Source organism: Pavona decussata, unplaced genomic scaffold (assembly GCF_977016875.1).
Source record: "Pavona decussata unplaced genomic scaffold, jaPavDecu1.1 SCAFFOLD_52, whole genome shotgun sequence".
In the NCBI taxonomy this organism is placed as follows: Eukaryota; Metazoa; Cnidaria; class Anthozoa; order Scleractinia; family Agariciidae; genus Pavona; species Pavona decussata.
This window is the reverse complement of record NW_028145474.1, coordinates 2,252,599-2,271,059: the sequence shown is the minus strand read 5'-3', so window position 1 is coordinate 2,271,059 and position 18,461 is coordinate 2,252,599. Positions and strand designations below refer to the sequence as shown.

General features: G+C 38.3%; 2 protein-coding genes across 2 annotated transcripts in view; both read left to right on the top strand.

The window, feature by feature from the left end:
* The window catches only part of LOC146480890 (uncharacterized), a 126,573-nt gene that overhangs the window by 36,133 nt on the left and 71,979 nt on the right, over positions 1-18,461 (top strand). The window lies entirely within an intron of this gene.
* LOC146480895 (uncharacterized) lies at positions 9,663-18,343 on the top strand. Its single transcript, XM_085109228.1, has 3 exons — positions 9,663-11,970; positions 12,005-16,004; positions 16,392-18,343. Exons 1-2 carry the CDS (start codon positions 10,140-10,142, stop codon positions 16,000-16,002), a joined length of 5,829 nt encoding a protein of 1,942 aa, XP_084965354.1. The 5' UTR covers positions 9,663-10,139; the 3' UTR covers positions 16,003-16,004; positions 16,392-18,343.

The window sequence follows — 18,461 nt, the reverse complement described above, 5'->3', positions numbered from 1 at the left end:
GTAAGATCTTAGATTATTCATTCCTCGAGAATGGCTTTATGACGTCGCCGGAACGTCGGAATTGAACACTATATCGCTAGATTTTACTTGCCTGTGTATTTCTAAAGCATTACTTATTAGAAAAAAAGTTTCTTTGTCAAATATTTCCTCAGTTTTGACCAAAATACAACAAAATCGCCATGACAACGCCCCTATAATTAGAATCAGATGCAGAATTTTCACCTGTGAATCTGTGATTCGATGATCTCGTGTGTCCCAGTTGTAGTCTAGTTTACTTAGCAATAGATTCTGGTTATCTGTTGTACTTACTAACAATATTTTTATTTTTCAATATAACCTGCCCTCATACTTGAGGGTACAAACACAAAATTGTTGGCACATAATATTTAGCTACGTTTGTTTATTCCTTAGTTAAAACTTGTTGCTTCTTGTAATTTATAGAAGATCCTTTTTTAAAATACCCACAGCTGGGGTCGCTGAATAACCTCTCCTATTAAATCGAGATTGTTTTTCACTGCTATTTCCCTATTCATAATCAATTATTTGCTAGCCTTTCTACGTACATTTGCCTAAGACAAACTCGCCCGCACCATAACTACTAGCTCTCCTATAGGCTAAAAGTTAACTCGTGCAGATTCGAGACATGAATAGTCTTGCCACATTGATGGCGGGAACCAGAACGCCGGAGTCTTGAGCGTGTGACCCTAGGCGGGCAAATCAACCAGCATTAACCTTTATCACGGTGATGCATAATTTTGATGTAGGTAAGAGAACCTTAAATTAGGGTTAGGGGTAGGGTTAGGGTATGGAAAAGGGTACAAATTGCCCGTCACCGCACAAACGTCTGACACATTCTCACACACTCAACCGAACTATATCTTCGCTCTTCTAAAAAAACAAGACTGTCAAATTTGGCCAGATTATCATTATCTGGTCTACATCAAAATTTAACGTTACTGTGAAAAAGGAGAATTCAATAACTAAGATTGTGATTGCACTTGGCCAAAGTTAATATGTAGCTTATGTTTCAGTGTGACCATCCGCTCCTCCAATTCCTGGCTTCCGCGCACGAGAGCTGTCGCAGTGTGTCTGTAATCATACTGCATTACCATTGAGAACTGAAATAAAAGCACAAGAAAGCTATCAATCTAAATAATTAAATAGGTTATAAACAAACTGTGCTGCTGCGTCGGTAGGGAAGTGGAAATCAATGTTTGGTTTTATCACCTGAGTTGATTTAAGGACTGTGCCTTCTGATACCGAAGTATTTTTGCACGATTTATGACTATGCGGAAAAGGCAGATCTTAGCAAGGGCAATTGAAATCCAAAAAGAAAATTGGGGGTAACCACGCATTTTTCTTAGAGATAATTAAGCACAGGAGCCATAATCAGGATTATGGCTCCTGGTATGTGCCGCCCGATAGGGTATGGTTTTTGAGAGTCTCGATCCTTAAATAGGGTATCATTTTTGCACGTGTTGGCATTGTGTTCCCGGCGTGATCGTTAGAAAGGGTACCTAAGTTGCATCAGCATAACACTGTCACAATGGTGACCAAACTTCTCTGAAAGATGTTCCATGGTTATGATGGCATATTATTAAACTAGGCTTACTCCAGTATTCTATGCTTGATGCTTAACCTCCGATGTTACAGGAACGAAATAAAGCCGTTCACGACATTAAATTCTTAGTTTTTGTTTTTCCCTTGAATAGGGTGTTGTTGTTCGGGTTTGAGCTTTAAGGTAACTCTTGAATAGTGCAGGGACCACTTGTACAAACAGCAGCAAAGGTGTAGCCGGATCTTTGTGTAGATCAGGATCAGCAATGTTGAATAAAACGTAAAATCAAATGCAAGGCTGATCGGACAGCTAAAATAATTTTATTGCCCAATATTTCGGTTAGACAATGCTAACCTTCTTCAGGGGCGGCAAAAAGCTAAGTAAAAATTGGAAATAAACAGTTACAATATTTAAAGACGATACAAATGAAAAGTTGACATGTGATTGGTTGTTAAACAAAGAAAGCTAAAACGTGTACGGTAGACAGATCAAGTCTCATCGCGTCTGTTCATTCCATAAGGTTCAAGAGTCTTGCCCTTGGAGATTAGAAATGCTTTCCTAGCTTTATGAATGCCGTCTCTGTTGGAGTTAATGAGTTCTAGGGGAATGAGTTCTATGTTGTTGATTGAATGGCCAGGAAGACTGAAGTGATCTGAAACGGCGGTAGGTTGATCAATGTGACGTTGTTTAAGGGCTTTTTCGATTGCGCGTCTGTGTTCGCCAAATCTGTCGATTAGATGTCGTTTAGTCTCTCCTATGTATAGTACCTGGCATCTGGAGCACTGTATCATGTATAAGAGATTTGAAGATGAGCACGTGATGTGATGTCGTATGGATCTGTGTTCGTTTGTAAGAGAAAAAGGTGTAAAGTGCGGTTCCCTCCGTAATAAAGGGCTTTAAATAGGGTATCAATTTCCGTTTGTCTCATCCTTAAATAGGGTCAGGGTTTAAGAACCTGGGCGGCACACACCTAATCTCGTACCCCGATCTCAGTCGTCGGTTCGGGAATGTCGAAATGTGACCGTGGGAGATCTGGGTACGAGATTAGCACACACCTATCCCAAATTTATTGGAGTACCCCCCGGGCAATTGGCAGGAGGCAAACCAGCTGGCTAATCACAAGCGCAGCGCGGCGATGGAGTTGAACTCGGGGCTACCGAGAAACAACTCCACCAGGCGGTCAGAGCGGGACTTGAACCCGGGACCTCCGGAATTCCAGTCCGGCGCCCTGACCGCTCGGCCAGGCTGCCTCCACGATCAACATGATTCGAACCCTTGTAACACAACCCCGCCGATATTTGGCTGGAGCTTCGGCTACCTCTGAAAGGAGTGAGCTTTGAGATACAGACTAAAAATACAGAAAAGGATACGTAATTAGACCATCTTAGACAACAGAGTGCGATAAATCCAAATTTTAATGACTTGGCTCTTGCAATTATTTTTAGTATTAATTATTATATTTTTAAAATTCTCCTCAAAAAATTTTGCCACTGCAGTTTTTTTATTACTCTCGTATTCTTTTAAACTATGATGCATCTTCAATGAGGGGAAAAGTAGGTTAATTAACAAGTGGTTTTCTCTTTATCAGAATTGGTTAGTCAAACCGTTCAGTTTATACGTGATTATAGAATGCATTAGTAAACAAATAAATTCTCGGAACATTTTCTCTCGGACATGAAACTTCGGACGAAGTTTCCGGTTTCGTTTCGCACAATTTCATACTTCTTCATTTAAATAAACATTTATAGTTATAACTAATTCTCACTTGATTTCGAGCGACCGAAACGAACAAAGAAACAATGACCCAAATCACAAACTTTGCGACGGTTTTGGAAGATGGAAGTTACTCTTCATTTTACCTTTATTTGTCTTTTGTTGAGTTAATTGTGTTTTTTAATAAGCAAAATAAAACTACAGAAATTTAAATTTAGTGAATTGTTCGTTGCTAAATAACTTGCTAACATGGAGTAGGTTTATTTTCAGCAAACCAGTAGATAACCCTATCTCCCACCCAACCCCCAACCCCCCACCCACATCCCACCAACAAAACAAAGCTTGATCTAGGAAAGAATTTTACACTATGGAATTAAAACTGGTTATCTAATTCAATGAGCTATTGTAGATGGAAATCTTCTGACAAGCGCAGCTGAATAACCCTTAAAGTTTATAAAAATGTTGGCCCATAGGCTGGGGGAGTTGGGTGGGTTCGTCCCCCCCCCCCTCCCCCAACGGGCTGAAAAGGTCAGGTCTTGGTTTTAGAGTATCAGGCAGCAAGGATCAGTCGAAAACAACTTTTTTGTTTCTCGATCAAAGCCAGCCAACGCCCTTGGTTGTCAACCGTGGATCTCGTGATTCACGGTACAATATATTTTCGACGCATGACGTCGTAGAGTATACCACACTGATACCTAGTTTATTTTGCACTTTCGACGCGAGACATCCGTGAATTTTTATCATTCTTAGGTTGACGGAGAAGTTCCGAGTTTTGAATTTTCAGTTTTCAACGCGAGTCGCGCTCGAAGCAAATCAAAGAGTTACTTATTCATCTTCAACAACGACAATGGAAAATAATCAAGAGTCTGAGGTAAGTACAACCTTAAAACCTAGTTTTGTATGGTGGCTGTATGGCTTAAATAAAAGTTTAACCTTTTTAAAGAAAAACGACAATTCTAACAAGGCGTTGACTTACACAAATTCGACCGTTTGGTTTACTACTAAGCGCGTTGTTTCCTTCTCGGTACAATTTCTATGTTTCTCTTTTGTATGGCCGGTAACCGACAAAATGGGGATGAAAAAAAGCTGAAGGTAAATCATCCTCTCTATAAATTCTTGTATTAATAATTGAGAAAATTTAAACAATCAGGACGCTTAAACGTTGTAAAAAGAAATTGGCAGTTCTGATCAAATGTTACAGATTTTCAAATATGGACGATCACAGTCGCCTGACTAAACAGTTCCTGTTCTATATTAGCAAGCCTCCCTTGATGCTAAAGAAACAAACCTGTAGAACGTAAAAAAAAGTATTTTGCGATACCTGAAGACAAACTGGTTCCGTTGTCTTGTATTGTAACGCAATGAAAATCCCGCAGTATTTAAGCACTGTGCTCTATGATGCAAAAGGTTTCAGGACTTAAGTACAGCTCAGTTTATTTCATGGTGCTTTATCTTTACATCTTTAGATAAGGTCTATAACACCTTACGTCTGTGAGAAATACCAAATAGGCCCCTTGCACTAAGAAGTCACATGGCCCATGACCCCCAAAACGATACACTGAAAAAGTGATGATACTAGAAACAGAGAGAGCGGGTCAAAAATTTTGTATATATAGCCCCAATTCGAACGCAAAATCATCAGAGGGAGAGATTTTAATCGCAGTTTGACTTTGCCCTCTAACACTGTGACCAAAAGTCATGCTTAATGTTATTTTGCTTACTATGTGTCTGTCAATTATGTTCAATTGATTTGTGAGTAATACCAAAGACATTTCAAACATTCATTCAATTTATGTTTTCAAAAGCTGGGTTTGAAAAGATGTTTTTCATATAGTGTTTTTGAAGACTCCATTCCAGTCACATGACCAGATAGAAATACCACTTATTAACCGAGTTTGAGGTCCGTACTGTAAGTTACGGACCGACTTTCTTCCCGTTGATTTACGACTCAAGCGCGAAACACGCGGGCCATAAGTCAACGAGAAAAAACGAGGATCCTTAACTTGTAGTACGGACCGAGGAAAGGAAGTTAGTAAGATATTTATTATATCTCTGAGGTTAATCGGGCGCGCGAGAAAGGAAACTTTCAAATTTAGCGGGCCGTGCAGTGAAATACGGCCCGAAAAATTGACCAATCACACCGCGCGTACAAACTGAGAGGTATAAAAAAGACAAATATTTCAACATCAATGCAAATTTTTGAAGAGAAGATCCTATTATTACATTGAGAACACTGTCTAGTGAACATTTTTAGATGCAAAATCATCACTACTTTCGTTAAAAAAAGAACGCGATCGAGTGATCTCTTGAAAACTGAAGTTATACCCGAAATCGAAAAAAACATTAACCTCTTGTTTCCTGAATTAGTAACTAATCAAAGTCGTATCATCAGGGAGGAAACATGGATTTTTTTGTCCTTTGAACTAAAAAAAGATGAGCTTTAGCTGTTCAACTTACCACTCAGTGGTAAACCATAAAAGCAAACTACAGGGTTATCCAAAACGATTCGGAAAAGCTTAGTTGCCTCATTAATTCGGTTTTAGGGATGATGAAAAAATAAAGAGCAGGCGCTTGAGTCTTGTATTGTCAACGCAGTGAAAGTCTAGGAGCATTTAACCTTTACTCGACAATGCTTAAGGTTTAGGGACTAAAGAACAACTATTTATCTCATGGTGTCTACCTTAACATATTTAGATAAGAGCAAAATCGGCCCTTTGCACTAAGCAGTCACATGACCCATGCCCCAAAAAACGATATATTGAAAAAGTGATGATACTAGAAACAAAAAGAGCACATTAAAATTATTGTATAACCCTAATGTGAGCACAAAATCACCAAATGGAGAGATTGTGTGGTATTTTGAGTTTGCCCTCCAATATTGCGACCAAAACTCCAACTAAATGTTATCTGTCAATTATGCTCAATTGTTTTGTGAGCATTTCCAAGTACGTTCAGTTGAAACATTCCTTTGTTGTTGTTGTTGTTTTTTTCTGTAAAAGTTGATTTTCAAAAGATGTTTTTCATACATATTAAGGTTACCGTATACCTTTAGAGGTGTCTCGCGTCCAAGCGATGTAGCGCGTCCAATTTAAACTGTAGTCACCTAAGCCCCATATCAAATCAAAGCTTATAGAGCTAGCTATGAAACTATACCAAGAATTTTGAAATAAAATGAATTATCGAATTTTTCACGACCTCTAAATGCGAGCGTCCGAATCACCTTTTGAAAGCTACAAGTCAAAGCGAATTATTGTTTTTCGCTAATTTCATTTCCTCCTCAGTTTCTGGACCCAAAGGGCTAAAAAATCGTGTTTGCGTTTTGCTGTATTCAACTGCAGTGACAAGTCACAGAACATTTTCCAAATAGGATTTAAAAATGTGGAGTAATAATACAAAAATCGCTCTCGGAGAAAAATATCATTTCGAAAGAAAAAAATTGCAGACACGTTTTTGTTGTATATATGTTAAACTAGCTACTTTCCAAATTTGAAGGCAAACGAACAAATTCCCTTTGAGTTTTAGCTCTTTAAAGTGTCCCCTTCAAGTGAAATAAATGATTCGAGTAAACAGCATTAAAAATTCAACAATTCAATTTATTTCAAAATTCTTGGTATAGTTTAATAATTTAAATTAGTTTATTGTAATTCGTCACAAGGAAATAAATACATAAATTGACATATGACATTAGAAAAAGAAGAAGAATAACAATGCTGTGGCGTGACCGGAGAGACGAACAGGGCAGCGCCCCAATTGTAACGTATCCCCTTGGCTAAGAAAAAAAAAGGAAATTCATCACAGATTTAATTAGACTGCGTAATATATAAAATAACTGAAAAATCATGGTGGACTATAAGTTTGTAGTAGTCCTCTAAAGTGATCGTTAAGATGGACTCTGAAACCACAAGAGATCCTGGCTAGACTTAGAAAACTTCGGTGAATATTTGTAACGGTGGATAGCCCGCTCTATAAGCTTTAAGGCGGGGGTAAACCTGAAAGCCGTTTTCATGCCGATTCAAATCGGTTTCATGGAAATATCTCGTTCACGTTTCAAGCAATCCAAAATCTCTCTGCTTAAAACGGAAACCAATGTTATTGGGTGTTTTGTGAATTTTTAGGTGAATTTTGGGTATATTTGGGAGGAGATAATTTTTCTTGAAGGATTGGTAAAATTAAGAGAAATAAGAAATATTGAAGATTTAGTGAGGTTTTAAAATTAGAATTTGTAGTTAATAAGTAATAGACGGATACCCAGTTAGTCCACTAGCAACCTGGGGTGCTCTTGCGTGGATATCAACTGTCTGTTGGTGTTTTAAAAATCATTTTCTTTCTTTTATCTCTTCTTCAAACCTCTAACAATCCCATTCAAATTCACGTTTACCCCCACCTTAATTTGATATAGGGGTTTAGGTATCTACAGTTTAACCCGGACGCGCTTCATCGCTTGGACGCTAGACGCTTCTAAAGGTATACATTTAAAACAATTCATTCCAGTCACGGGAACGTATAGAAACGGAGATATTTCAATACAATGCAAAGTTCCGAAGTGGAAATAGTGTTATTGAGTTATCCTACTGTTAGAACAACATCATCATCGTCATCGTCATCATCATCATCATCATCATTATTATTATTATTATTATTATTATTATTGTTATTATTATTATTATTATTGTTATTATTATTATTATTATTATTATTATTATTTTTATGACATTTGCTTTTTCTTTAAAAAATTTGTGCTTTAAAATAGTCTCCTTTTTAATCGAAATGAATTGTAAATGGGTTTTTATTGTTCTTTTTTCTACTTTTAACTTGTAAATAACAATTTGCTCGGTATGTGTTAATGAAGAGATTATATTTATTAATTATTATTATTATCATTATTATTATTATTATTATTATTATTATTATTATTATTATTATAGAACATTGTCCCTTAGTCATTTTCAGATGCGAAACCATCACAACTTTCATTTTATGGAAAACGCGGCACGTGATTTCTTGAAAACTGAAATTATATCAAAAACCGAATGAAATAGTAATCTGGGTTCCAGTACTGAATTAAAAACTGATGATCATCGGAAGAAAAATAGACTTTTATTCCGAGAAATGAGCAGAGGGGTATTTTAGCTGTTCAGATTACTACTTAGTGATAAAACATAAAAGAAAACTACAGGGTTATCCAAAACGGTTCTTTTCGGTGAATATTTGTAACGGAAACCTTTGTGGCCTCATAAATTCGGCTTTAAGCGTGATGAAAAAATCAGGGTCATCCAGTAATTTATTTCGGTGGATATCTGTTCGGATGGTCTTTTAAATCCGCCGCCTCAAAAATTCGGATTTCGTCGTAAAGAAAATCACAGTTTTCTTCGGCAAAATGTTCCCTCAAAATTTCATAACACTGCAAGATTAATTCCTGTCGTTTTCAGAAGGGCGAATATGCCATTAAAAATACGAAACAGATGATATGTACACAATGAATTTTCGTAAAACCAACAACAGCTAGTAAATTTGGGGAGTAAAAATTACGTTTCGTAAATCTTTTTGCAGCTTTGTACTCTATATAAGCTTACACAGATGTGTTTTTAAACGGGCCCAAAATGATCTTGGAACACAGGAGACAACATTTCAAGTATTTTACTTTGGGTTGCCTTGAAAAATGGAACTATATATCTTTGGTGAAATGTCCCCTCAGACATTCGTCGCATTCGAACATTTACGTTCCTTTCGTTATTCCAAGGAACAGAAAAGGTCGTTTTGAGTGCGGATAAGATCAGCGAAAATTTTAGGAAAGCAAACAGCAACTGGCCGTGGAACACTGTTCCCTAAAACTTTCCTCAACTTAATTAAGAAGTCTGCTACAGAATCCAAACAGATCAAAGTGTGTTAGTGTATAGAAATAACCTTTGAAAACGCAACGAAAACAACATTGGAAAGCAAAAAACGACATTTCAAATTATTTTTTTAAATTTCGTTGCTGGATAGACCTGAAACTAGCTCATTAAATTCGTCTGGCTTGCATTAGTAGTAGGGAAAATCCGCATTGAATGCTGTGCTCACTTATTTGATTATGTTATGATTACACCGAGAACGGATAGTTTTTAAGAAACAAGGTAAAATCTTTTCTGTCGTCAATAGTTTAATGTCATCTATAAGTTTGCCTTTCATTATGCCCGATTAATCTCACGTAAAATTTATTTCAATCGTTTGCAACCATGGAAAAAGCTTTCGAGAATTATTCAGTTCACTAAAATGAAATCTGTAACACTTTCTATTTAATCATTACTAGTTTACAATTAATTAAAAACTGAAATTTTACGACTGCGATTCGATGTTCCTTCCAAACATTTTTGGTTTGCGTCACGTTTTGTTTTTCTTTTTCTGCGTAGATTTCCAGCTCTGAAAGTCAAGGTAAAGCACGAAACAATTTAAACAACGGTCACGCGAAATATTTGACGATGGATCAATTTTTACGCCTAACTTTCCTCTCTTTACTAAACGCTTTGTATGGATTATTTCTTAGTTTGCAAGATATTTGTTTGCTTCGCTTCGCCGCTGTACACAAGTGTTTGTTCTGCAGATGCTTGGCATAACTTAAGTTTCGGAATTTTCCCTTAAAGACTTGAATACACCATTTCATTTGACTTAAATTATTTCATAGGTTGTAGAAACTACTGTCGTGGATGAAATAGGAAATCTTCTACAAGCCATCAAGATTAGTATAGTTGTTGCAGTCTTCCTTCTCAAAACCGGTCGTATTTTAAAAGCCATTCGGTTATTCAGGGAGTCCCTGATTCTCCTCAGCAACAAAGCCCTGAAAAAGAAAAAAGAATTGCTCAAAGCAGTTTACATTGTCGTTCATTATGAAATGTTTAATGGTTACATCATTGTCAATGATCACACAAGTGCAATAGAATGCGGTGAGAAGCTTCTGGTTTTACTTCATGATTGGGGTGCATCAAACACAGAAGGAGAAATAAGCTTTAAAATGGCGAACTTGTATCAGAGTCAAGGAAGATATGACAAGGCAAAACAGCTCTACGTGAAGGCACTAAATGTCGCAATGGCAACTGGAGAAAGGGGTTTAGAAGAAGCATGTTACGTGAACTTAGGAACTGTGTTAAAGTCTCTCGGTGAATACGTCAAAGCTGAGGAATATCTACAGAAAGGCCTTAAAATCAGCAAAGAAATTGGCGACAAAGATAAAGAAGCAGCAACTTACGGAAGCCTGGGAACGATGTTTGACTCTCTCGGGGAATACGTCAAGGCTGAGGAATATCTACAGAAAGCCCTTAAAATCAGCAAAGAAATTGGCCACAAAGATACAGAAGCAGCAACTTACGTAAACCTGGGACCGGTGTTTCTATCTCTCGGTGAATACGTCCAAGCTGAGGAATATCTACAGAAAGGCCTTAAAATCAGCAAAAAAATTGGCCACCAAGATACAGAAGCAGCAGCTCACGGAAACCTGGGACAGATGTTTCACTCTCTCGGTGAATACGTCAAAGCTGAGGAATATCTACAGAAAGGCCTTAAAATCAGCAAAGAAATTGGCGACAAAGATAAAGAAGCAGCAACTTACGGAAGCCTGGGAACGATGTTTGACTCTCTCGGTGAATACGTCAAAGCTGAGGAATATCTACAGAAAGCCCTTAAAATCAGCAAAGAAATTGGCAACAAAGATACAGAAGCAGCTTACGTAAACCTGGGACCGGTGTTTCGATCTCTCGGTGAATACGTCAAAGCTGAGGAATATCTACAGAAAGGCCTTAAAATCAGCAAAGAAATTGGCGACAAAGATACAGAAGCAGCAGCTTACGTAAACCTGGGAGCGGTGTTTAAATGTCTCGGTGAATATGTCAAAGCTGAGGAATATCTACAGAAAGGCCTTAAAATCAGCAAAGAATTTGGCGACAAAGATAAAGAAGCAGTAGCTTACCAAAGCCTGGGAACGATGTTTCGATCTGTCGGTGAATATGTCAAAGCTGAGGAATATCTACAAAAAGGCCTTAAAATCAGCAAAGAAATTGGCGACAAAGATAAAGAAGCAGCTGCTTACGAAAGCCTGGGAACGATGTTTCGCTCTCTCGGTGAATACGTCAAAGCTGAGGAATATCTACATAAAGCCCTTAAAATCAGCAAAGAAATTGGTGACAAACATAAAGAAGCAGTAGCTTACCAAAGCCTGGGAACGATGTTTGACTCTCTCGGTGAATACGTCAAAGCTGAGGAATATCTACAGCAAGCCCTTAAAATCAGCAAAGAAATTGGCGACAAATATAAAGAAGCAGAAGCTTACGTAAACCTGGGAGAGATGTTTCGCTCTCTCGGTGAATACGTCAAAGCTGAGGAATATCTACAAAAAGCCCTTAAAATCAGCAAAGGAATTGGCGACAAAGATAAAGAAGCAGCAACTTACGGAATCCTGGGAATAGTGTTTGAATCTTCCGGTGAACATGTCAAAGCTGAGGAATATCTACAGAAAGCCCTTGAAATCAGCAAAGAAACTGGCGACAAAGATAAAGAAGCAGAAGCTTACGTAAACCTGGGAAAGGTGTTTCACTCTCTCGGTGAATACGTCAAAGCTGAGGAATATCTACAAAAAGCCCCTAAAATCAGCAAAGAAATTGGCGACAAAGCTAAAGAAGCAGCAACTTACGGAATCCTGGGAATAGTGTTTAAATCTTCCGGTGAATATGTCAAAGCTAAGGAATATCTACTAAAAGCCCTTGAAATCAGCAAAGGAATATCTACATAAAGCCCTTAAAATCAGCAAAGAAATTGGTGACAAACATAAAGAAGCAGTAGCTTACCAAAGCCTGGGAACGATGTTTGACTCTCTCGGTGAATACGTCAAAGCTGAGGAATATCTACAGCAAGCCCTTAAAATCAGCAAAGAAATTGGCGACAAATATAAAGAAGCAGAAGCTTACGTAAACCTGGGAGAGATGTTTCGCTCTCTCGGTGAATACGTCAAAGCTGAGGAATATCTACAAAAAGCCCTTAAAATCAGCAAAGGAATTGGCGACAAAGATAAAGAAGCAGCAACTTACGGAATCCTGGGAATAGTGTTTGAATCTTCCGGTGAACATGTCAAAGCTGAGGAATATCTACAGAAAGCCCTTGAAATCAGCAAAGAAACTGGCGACAAAGATAAAGAAGCAGAAGCTTACGTAAACCTGGGAAAGGTGTTTCACTCTCTCGGTGAATACGTCAAAGCTGAGGAATATCTACAAAAAGCCCCTAAAATCAGCAAAGAAATTGGCAACAAAGATAAAGAAGCAGCAACTTACGGAATCCTGGGAATAGTGTTTGAATCTTCCGGTGAATATGTCAAAGCTAAGGAATATCTACTAAAAGCCCTTGAAATCAGCAAAGGAATTGGCGACAAAGATAAAGAAGCAGCAACTTACGGAATCCTGGGAATAGTGTTTGAATCTTCCGGTGAACATGTCAAAGCTGAGGAATATCTACAGAAAGCCCTTGAAATCAGCAAAGAAACTGGCGACAAAGATAAAGAAGCAGAAGCTTACGTAAACCTGGGAAAGGTGATTCACTCTCTCGGTGAATACGTCAAAGCTGAGGAATATCTACAGAAAGCCCTTGAAATCAACGAAGAAATTGGCGACAAAGATAAAGAAGCAGAAGCTTACGTAAAGCTGGGAAAGGTGTTTCACTCTCTCGGTGAATACGTCAAAGCTGAGGAATATCTACAGAAAGCCCTTGAAATCAGCGAAGAAATTGGCGACAAAGATAAAGAAGCAGAAGCTTACGTAAACCTGGGAAAGGTGTTTCAGTCTCTCGGTGAATACGTCAAAGCTGAGGAATATCAACAGCAAGCCCTTAAAATCAGCAAAGAAATTGGTGACAAACATAAAGAAGCAGTAGCTTACCAAAGCCTGGGAACGATGTTTGACTTTCTCGGTGAATACGTCAAAGCTGAGGAATATCTACAGCAAGCCCTTAAAATCAGCAAAGAAATTGGTGACAAACATAAAGAAGCAGTAGCTTACCAAAGCCTGGGAACGATGTTTCGCTCTCTCGGTGAATACGTCAAAGCTGAGGAATATCTACAGCAAGCCCTTAAAATCAGCAAAGAAATTGGTGACAAACATAAAGAAGCAGTAGCTTACCAAAGCCTGGGAACGATGTTTCGCTCTCTCGGTGAATACGACAAAGCTGAGGAATATCTACAGCAAGCCCATAAAATCAGCAAAGAAACTGGTGACAAACATAAAGAAGCAGTAGCTTACCAAAGCCTTGGAACGATGTTTCGCTCTCTCGGTGAATACGTCAAAGCTGAGGAATATCTACAGCAAGCCCTTAAAATCAGCAAAGAAATTGGCAACAAAGATAAAGAAGCAGCAGCTTACGGAAACCTGGGAAAGATGTTTGACTCTCTCGGTGAATACGTCAAAGCTGAGGAATATCTACAGCAAGCCCTTAAAATCAGCAAAGAAATTGGTGACAAACATAAAGAAGCAGTAGCTTACCAAAGCCTGGGAACGATGTTTTACTCTCTTGGTGAATACGTCAAAGCTGAGGAATATCTACAGCAAGCCCTTAAAATCAGCAAAGAAATTGGTGACAAACATAAAGAAGCAGTAGCTTACCAAAGCCTGGGAACGATGTTTGACTCTCTCGGTGAATACGTCAAAGCTGAGGAATATCTACCACAAGCCCTTAAAATCAGCAAAGAAATTGGTGACAAACATAAAGAAGCAGTAGCTTACCAAAGCCTGGGAACGATGTTTCGCTCTCTCGGTGAATACGTCAAAGCTGAGGAATATCTACAGCAAGCCCTTAAAATCAGCAAAGAAATTGGCGACAAAGATACAGAAGCAGCAGCTTACGTAAACCTGGGAGAGATATTTTGCTCTCTCGGTGAATACGTCAAAGCTGAGGAATATCTACAGCAAGCCCTTAAACTCAGCAAAGAAATTGGCGGCAAAGATAAAGAAGCAGCAGCTCACATAAACCTGGGACAGATGTTTTGCTCTCTCGGTGAATACGACAAAGCTGAGGAATATCTACAGAAAGGCCTTAAATTCAGCAAAGAAATTGGCAACAAAAATGGAGAAGCAGTAGCCTACATGAACCTGGGAGAGGTGTTTCTGGGCCATGGTCAATATTTAAAGGCTAAAGAATACCACGAAAAGGCAGTTAAGCTGAGTTACAAGATTGGAAGCATTGCAAATCAGTATGTAAGCCACGTTTTGCTTGCAATAGACTATTGGCTGTTGGGCGGAGAAACTAATATGCCTGAAGTTGAGGCAAACCTTTCTAAAAGCATTCAAAAGTGCGAGGAAATGCGAGTTTTTCTACGAGATAAAGACCAATTTAAGATCTGCTTTTTCGACAAACACGTTACTCCTTACCAGTTGCTAAGTGAATTGTTTTGTACGACTGGGAAGCATACCGATGCGCTTAACATTGTGGAGCAGGTACGAGCTAGAGCCCTAGCAGAAATAATGTCGGCTCAGTACTCTGTTGAGCAACAGATATTGATGGACTGCCATTCATGGGTTGGTATTGAGAAGGTTTTGAAGAGAGAAAGTAACTGTGTTTGTTTGTACATAGCCTATAACGGTTCAAATTTATTTTTGTGGATTCTGAAGTCAAACGAAGCTATACTTTTCCGACAAATAGACGTTAATGACTACTACAGCAACAAAGAAGCCGAGCGAATGGTTGATGAGGTTTTTGGTGACAAAACCCTGAGGAGATTTCGTATTTTACCTGAAGAACAATGTGAAGATCGAACATTGTTTCCCTCTGACATTAACCTTGTGACACAAGAATTGTCTCAGGAGGATGGCCAAGCATCTTCTCGCCCGATAGAAGAAGATGAAGACCAGGATAGGGCACCGCGAACTCTTTCTCAGTGTTACAAAATGATCATCACTCCTGTGGCTGACTTACTTGACGAACCTGAAATCATCGTTGTTCCCGATCGCGTTCTGTACAACGTTCCATTTGCAGCGTTAGAAGATGAAAATGAGAAGCCCTTATCGGAGACTTTCAGGATCCGCATCGCTCCTTCTTTGACGACTCTAATGCTCATTCAAGATAGTCCAGCAGATTATCACAGTCAGAGTGGTGCACTGATAGTGGGTGATCCACAGGTTGGTGATGTGATTCACGAGGGACGTCATCGGCGGATATCTCCATTAGAATGTGCAAGAAAGGAAGCACAGATGATTGGACGACTACTGGGAACTCAGCCTTTGATAGGAGAGAACGCAACTAAACAGAAGGTGCTTGACAGTATACACTCAGTGAGTCTGATACATTTTGCTGCACATGGTGATGCCGAAAGAGGAGAAATTGCTCTTGCCCCTTCATTCCCTACAAATGGCTCTCCAACAGAAAAGGATTACTTATTAACGATGGCTGAAATTTCACAAGTTCAACTAACAGCCAAACTGGTGGTCCTAAGTTGCTGTCACAGTGCTCGTGGACAGATTAGATCTGAGGGAGTTGTTGGAATCGCTCGAGCATTCTTGGGGTCTGGTGCACGCTCAGTGTTGGCTGCCCTGTGGGCCATCGAGGATAAAGCAACAGAGCAGTTCATGAATCGTTTCTACAAACACCTTGTTGGTGGGGAAAGTGCTAGTGAATCTCTTCACCAAGCCATGAAGTGGATGAGAGGTAACGGCTTCCCAGACAAGAGACAGTGGGCGCCTTTTATGCTAATTGGAGACGACGTCACATTTGATTTTGGAAAGTAAAGGTTGGTAGAATTGCATCATTTCTTGCACTGAGGATCGGATGTATCATTTAAGGTGGCTGAAACCGGTTTCCAGCACTTTCCGACAAATAAACTTTGACCAATCACAACTACCAATCTGTAGTAGCTGATAGGACAATAATGGTATCCAGGAATGCCTTTTTATTGGTGAACAAATTATGATTGTTTTCTCCACTTTATAGGTTAAAACGGCAACAATATAAACTTTTAAAAACAGCGCTAAATTAAGATTTTATTAAAAAAGAGCTTAGCGATACTCAATTTGTTACTATTAAATTGCAATCAGCACTGGAAAAAGCAACTTTTTGCAAAGTTAAACAATTCTAAAAGGTTGAATCTTAATGATTTTTTTTTTTTTTTTTGGTGCAGCTGTTTTACCAAGTACACGGACAAGCTGGAAAATTGACAAAATTCCTTTGAATCAGGAACGTAATAAACTGAAAAGCTAAACAAGTCAGACGTAAAACTCTTCACAATAAAAGAAGAAAACTCAAAGGAATTCTCCCAACTTGTACAGTTAGCAATAAATGGAGCAGTGAGGAGATTATGGATGTTGATATTGGGACTGAAAAAAAATTTACAACAAAAGAGATAAAAATTATCTACAGTTTTTATAGAACGGTTTGCAATTGAGTGTTGTAAAACCAAAACCGGAGTAGTTACCCTGGCCAATCATGACGGACACAAACAGTGCAATGAACCAATCAGAACTCAAAGCATAATTATGCATGTAACCGGTGCCAAGTTCGGGAAAACGCGTGCAAGCGAGGCACGATTGGTTTTGGTTTTGCTTCTTATTGGTTGAGAAATTAATGCGAATTTTGTTAACCAATCACAGAGTGTAGTTAAGCAAAACCAAAGCAAACACAAATAGGCCATTTCCGAGTTGTTTTGAACTTCGCTATAAATGCGAGTATAAGTGGAAAGCTCTTCACATGATAATTACTTTTCTTTGCTTAATTATGAAACTAATTTTTATATTCATATTTATAATAAAAACTATACGCGAAGTCCGCTTTTGAAAGAGGCTAGGTTCAAAGCAACTCAGAAATGGCCTGTAACTTGCAACACTCATTATCCGCTGTATTAAAATGTAAATTAATTACTAAATGAGATAAAAATTATGTATAAATAGGTTAAATTTATCATCATGCTTTTTTAAACAGGGTTTAAGGAAAGGTGTTTTGGGGTTTTTCACTCTGTATCAAATTCGAGTTATTTTTTAGTTTGAAGCAATATGAACTTTATGTCAGTGTTGACATATGTATAGTCAAATTAATACTATAGCAAATCGTTGATTACCACTGATCCTTTCTGCGGCTAAGACTTAACAGCACCTGAGAGTTCTAGATACGTGTAGTGTAATCATATTAAAATTTTTTTATAATCATTTTTAGTAATTTTGGTTAGAGTAATAGATTTTTATAGATCTAGACTTTCTATTAATGTGTTCTATTATTAAGTGTTTTCAGCTTGCTGTAAAGCTAAGGAAGTATTGTACAAAATTTTACATTTTGCTGCTCGGATAGGGTACATTTATTTGTACTTGGAAATTCTTCGTCTCAACATGATTTTTATACCTGTCAGCCTGGGAGAAAGTAGCAAACTTGAGGATTGGAAAAGCTTGGAGGCTTTTATAATACCTCCAATGAACTGTGATTAGAAACCTAGTTTGCAATCCAAAGTTTTGTACATCTTTTGTTCTTTACGTGAAGGGGTGTGAAGATCGCATATCTAGGACTTGCTACCTTCTCCTCCCTCACAGGGAATGTATATAAACACCATTAAGGTGAAATTAGGTGATGATCACACTAAGGACTGTGTAAAGGGTTTGGAGACATTTTGCTTTGAATTGATCCAGATTAAATTTCAATACACAATTTTCTACAAGAAATGTAATTAGAAAGCAGAATATGACAACTTTAGATTAAAATGAAAAATTAATGTATAAAAAGGATGTTGACAGCTTGTCTGACTGGGTGTGTGCTGTTTAAATATATGGGGGAGACAGGAAACCCAGGAACATTGTAACACACCATAAATGAACTCTTAAGCGCATTAGAGAACACTTAATAGACACGGGGAAGCCCCCCCCCCCCACTTATTTGGAGTTGATATCTTTTTATACTTCGCCCTTTCTCCCGTGATGTCTTGATGTTTAGACAAATTCTCCCAACATTTGTCATAAGGAATACGGTACAGTGGAACCTCCTTTTTATGATATGGCAAGGAGACAGCAAAATCATATCGTTAAATGAGGATATCGTTGTAAACGAACTGTCGATTTATAAATAACTTTTCCCGGGACACAGAACGTTGATCGTTAAAGCGGGAATTTCATTAGATCGACGTTTGTAAGATTGGTGTTCCACTGTATATGGAAAATAGTGAGAATAAGTAGGAGAATTTGTATTTTGATAGTGGGGCTAAAAAGCGTCA

Excerpts from the sequence above, each read along its gene's own strand:
- LOC146480895 (XM_085109228.1), top strand. The coding sequence starts at position 10,140 with ATGTTTAATGGTTACATCATTGTCAATGATCACACAAGTGCAATAGAA. Across the intron at positions 11,971-12,004 it reads TAAATCTTCCGGTGAATATG|AATCAGCAAAGGAATATCTA; the intron begins TCAAAGCTAAGG and ends AAAAGCCCTTGA.